This window comes from Diaphorina citri, unplaced genomic scaffold (assembly GCF_000475195.1).
Source record: "Diaphorina citri unplaced genomic scaffold, Diaci psyllid genome assembly version 1.1 scaffold2076, whole genome shotgun sequence".
Taxonomy (NCBI): Eukaryota; Metazoa; Arthropoda; class Insecta; order Hemiptera; family Psyllidae; genus Diaphorina; species Diaphorina citri.
In genome coordinates this window covers 45,478-49,797 of record NW_007379501.1, presented here as the reverse complement: position 1 = coordinate 49,797, position 4,320 = coordinate 45,478, and the positions used below count along the sequence as shown (strand labels likewise).

The 4,320-nt window shown below is 38.7% G+C and overlaps 2 protein-coding genes across 2 annotated transcripts; both read left to right on the top strand.

Moving 5' to 3' along the window:
* The first annotated feature begins 6 nt into the window (after window positions 1-6).
* Window positions 7-2,341, top strand: LOC103518107 (piggyBac transposable element-derived protein 3-like). Its single transcript, XM_008483163.3, has 2 exons — window positions 7-41; window positions 403-2,341. The coding sequence occupies exons 1-2, from the start codon at window positions 22-24 to the stop codon at window positions 2,279-2,281; spliced, it is 1,899 nt and encodes a 632-aa protein (XP_008481385.1). The 5' UTR covers window positions 7-21; the 3' UTR covers window positions 2,282-2,341.
* A 619-nt stretch (window positions 2,342-2,960) lies between these two features.
* On the top strand, window positions 2,961-4,115 carry LOC103518106 (piggyBac transposable element-derived protein 2-like). The gene is made up of 2 exons (XM_008483162.3): window positions 2,961-3,418; window positions 3,725-4,115. The coding sequence occupies exons 1-2, from the start codon at window positions 3,096-3,098 to the stop codon at window positions 3,816-3,818; spliced, it is 417 nt and encodes a 138-aa protein (XP_008481384.2). The 5' UTR covers window positions 2,961-3,095; the 3' UTR covers window positions 3,819-4,115.
* The last annotated feature ends 205 nt before the right edge of the window (window positions 4,116-4,320 follow it).

Sequence of the window (4,320 nt, the reverse complement as noted above, 5' to 3'; positions counted from 1 at the left end):
TAGTAAATTTGGACCTCCGAGATGCCGAAACAAAATGCAAGGTAAGATGTGATTATGAATTATTTTTCATTTTTTTTTGCATGTACATAAAAGACAAATAGTTTCTCTTTCTTACTGACGTATTTGATCGCAAATAATTGTTTTCGTTTCCGGCACAGAATCAGGAAAACCTAACATGGGTCGAAAACGACCCCATGGGAATATAAGAGTACAAAAATGAGGAAAAAGTACAAAATCAAAGATTTCGAGTGCTCTTCTTTAACAATAGTACTTCAAATGGACATGCAATTTAAAGACAGACATTTTTTGGAATTAGGTTGACCAGAGCTTGTTTTTAACTCAGTAAAATAATACTAATAATAGTAATAATTATTATAATAAATATTTTTTTATATGTTTTAGACCTCTATCACCTCTGTCAACACATCAAATATTGGAGCTACTTGAAGCTGATCTACCCTTGGGTGATATAGATGTCTTCATCACTCCACCTAATGACAATGGCGCAGATACTGACGCTGATTCTGGCGAGGAAGATGAACGAGACTATAATCGGTTGAACAGAGCACAGTTGATGGCAGAGGGCGAATTGCAAATCAATGGCGAGTCCTTTGAGGATGCTAACCTGGACTCATCTCCTGAGGCTTCTCAAGATTTCGAGGATTCAGAGGCTTCTCCTTCTAGTGCAGTAGAAGATAGCACTGGTAATGCGCGGCAAGATACAGAACAAGAGGCTGTGGCTGAAAGTAGGCCTTCAAGTTCAAGACAGAAACACTCACTCGAAAACACCATGTTCAAATCTGTACCGTCCATCCCGAGATTGGAAAACATGAAATGGGCGAAGAGAGACTTGGTCAATCCTTTGAAGGTTTATTCTGAGTATCCAAAGATGTTACCCTTACGAGTTTGTAGTGAGAGTCACCCATTAGAGTTCTTTGAGATGTTCATAACTGAGAATCTAGTAGAGAACGTAGTGAAACAGTCGGTTTTATACGCTGTTAGTAAGAATGAAGAATTCACTCTATCCGTTGGTGACTTATACTGTTACTTTGGAATCCTTTATCTAAGTGGTTATGTTCAAGTTCCAAGACGACGGATGTACTGGGAGGAAGGGACTGACTCTCATAACATATTAGTTTCAAACTCGATGAGGAGAAATAGGTTTGACAACATCATGAAGTACCTACATGTTGCTGACAATTCACGGTTGAATAAGAATGATAAGATGGCAAAACTTCGACCCATGATGAATGAGATCAGCAATGCTTGTTTGAAAAACGCATTCCCTGAAACCGATCTGTCTATAGATGAGTCAATGATTCCCTACTTCGGCAGGCATTCAACTAAACAGTGTATTCGAAACAAACCAGTACGCTTTGGATATAAAGCTTGGGTCCTAGCCTCGAAACAAGGGTATTGTTTGTCCTTTGACATCTATCAGGGTAGAAGAGACAAAATGGCTGACCAAGCGAACCTGGGCGAATCTGTGATTTTGTCGTTCACAAATACTTTGAAAAGAGAATACCCAAAAATGGAATTTTCGTTATATTTCGACAACTTCTTCAGCTCCCTCGCAGTAATTCACAAGCTGAAAGAAGATGGTTTCGGGGCCACGGGGACTATACGTGAAAATAGATTGCAAAAATGTCCACTCATGGATACTAAGGAAATGAAGAAGAGCAAATGTGACCGAGGGACTTTCGATTATAAGACTGCCAAAGGTGTCATCCTTGTGAAATGGAAAGATAATGCAGTGGTGACCCTTGGATCCAATCAGTATGGCATTCATCCAATCCAAACCGCCAAACGGTTCTCGAGGGAAGAAAAAAAGCAAATTGATGTTCCTCAACCCCATATCGTATCCATGTACAACAAGAATATGGGAGGTGTTGATTTGATGGACAATAATATCTCTAACTACAGAATTGGCATCAGGGGCAAAAAATGGTACACGCCCATACTCTTCTGGCTACTAGATGTTGCCATGAATAATGCTTGGATTCTGAGCAGACAAGCAGGAATGACAATGGACAACTTGTCTTTTAGAAGAGAGGTAGTCCGAGCTTTACTGATGAAGTATGGATCAGCTCCACTAGCTCCAGGACGTCGAAGTATTGTGAGTGTTCCTGATCCTCTCAGAGTAGACCATAGAGGACATATGATAATTACTGGCCAAGCTAGACGCAGGTGTGTTATGTGTCGAAACAAAACAGTCAAGGCGTGTAGAAGATGTGATGTAGCCCTACACGACAAATGTTTTGAAGCATTCCATGTTCACTGAACCCTAAGTTATAACTAAAATATAGTTATAACTATTTGTTTGTACAAGTATTATCCCACCAATTTTTAAGAAGTGTTCTTTTAATTTGTTTTAGAAATGTTATCATAGTATTTTTTAAGAGTTTGTTCCTTTTTTAGAATTAAAAATAAAACTAGAGAAGAGTTTCTGATCAAAATCTCTCTCTCTCTCTCTCTCTCTCTCTCTCTCTCTCTCTCTCTCTCTCTCTCTCTCTCTCTCTCTCTCTCTCTCTCTAAATTTTGTCAAAATTCCTAAAAATAATAATAATAACTCACTACAATTTGAAATTTTGCGTTTGTCACCCCAAAAAACGTGAAAATTTCGAGAAACGCACAGTGTTTTGTTTCTGACAATTGAGCTACATATGATCGGTAGGGGCTTTTGTTTATCGAGTAACGATATTCGGGGGGCCGGGGGGATGTAATTGAAAATTCAAACCAGGCATTCTGTCTATGGATATGGAGGGGGTCTCAAAATAAACAACAGCTTTTACCTTATACCAGTGACGCCAGGATACTCCTGTCAACCCTTAATCACCTAACATATCAGGCACGAGTTCATGGGTAATGACCAACGAATTCTCAAAAAAAAAACTGAGCATTTTTATCGTATCATATTATTGTCATAACAAACACCTTCCTCTTTTTTTAAAAATGTCATCCTTGTGAAATGGAAAGATAATGCAGTGGTGACCCTTGGATCCAATCAGTATGGCATTCATCCAATCCAAACCGCCAAACGGGTCTCGCGGGAAGAAAAAAAGCAAATTGATGTTCCTCAACCCCATATCGTATCCATGTACAACAAGAATATGAGAGGTGTTGATTTGATGGACAATAATATCTCTAACTACAGAATTGGCATCAGGGGCAAAAAATGGTACACGCCCATACTCTTCTGGCTACTAGATGTTGCCATGAATAATGCTTGGATTCTGAGCAGACAAGCAGGAATGACAATGGACAACTTGTCTTTTAGAAGAGAGGTAGTTCGAGCTTTACTGATGAAGTATGGATCAGCTCCACTAGCTCCAGGATGTCGAAGTATTGTGAGTGTTCCTGATCCTCTCAGAGTAGACCATAGAGGACATATGATAATTACTGGCCAAGCTAGACGCAGGTGTGTTATTGATTTGATGGACAATAATATCTCTAACTACAGAATTGGCATCAGGGGCAAAAAATGGTACACGCCCATACTCTTCTGGCTACTAGAGGTTGCCATGAATAATGCTTGGATTCTGAGCAGACAAGCAGGAATGACAATGGACAACTTGTCTTTTAGAAGAGAGGTAGTCCGAGCTTTACTGATGAAGTATGGATCAGCTCCACTAGCTCCAGGACGTCGAAGTATTGTGAGTGTTCCTGCTCCTCTCAGAGTAGACCATAGAGGACATATGATAATTACTGGCCAAGCTAGACGCAGGTGTGTTATGTGTCGAAACAAAACAGTCAAGGCGTGTAGAAGATGTGATGTAGCCCTACACGACAAATGTTTTGAAGCATTCCATGTTCACTGAACCCTAAGTTATAACTAAAATATAGTTATAACTATTTGTTTGTACAAGTATTATCCCACCAATTTTTAAGAAGTGTTCTTTTAATTTGTTTTAGAAATGTTATCATAGTATTTTTTAAGAGTTTGTTCCTTTTTTAGAATTAAAAATAAAACTAGAGAAGAGTTTCTGATCAAAATAAATGTGTTTCCCTATTTTTGTACATTTTAAATCCCACGGGGTCGTTTTCGACCCAGGCATTTTCTCAGCTTTTACAAGTCGGAAAATTCTGAAACTTGGTTCTATGGTCATTTGGAAGCCTACTGACCAACATATGTGAGTTTAAACGATTTTCGTGACAAAAATAATTGTGGGAACAAATGGGTTAATTATTTATTTTCTGGGAACATAATTATATCTATAGGTATTAGGAAAAGGATTCTTTTGTTTGTGAATCCACAGCTCCATCGACTAAATCCTTAGTTCCAAGTATTTCATAGTCCCTATCCTTACTATTTCGCACACC

What these genes read in the sequence shown, in the direction of transcription:
- LOC103518107 (XM_008483163.3), top strand. Translation starts at nt 22, where the DNA reads ATGCCGAAACAAAATGCAAG. An exon ending in ATGCCGAAACAAAATGCAAG is followed by an intron (nt 42 to 402) that starts GTAAGATGTGAT and finishes TATATGTTTTAG; the next exon opens with ACCTCTATCACCTCTGTCAA.
- LOC103518106 (XM_008483162.3), top strand. Translation starts at nt 3,096, where the DNA reads ATGTACAACAAGAATATGAGAGGTGTTGATTTGATGGACAATAATATC. An exon ending in ACTGGCCAAGCTAGACGCAG is followed by an intron (nt 3,419 to 3,724) that starts GTGTGTTATTGA and finishes AGCTAGACGCAG; the next exon opens with GTGTGTTATGTGTCGAAACA.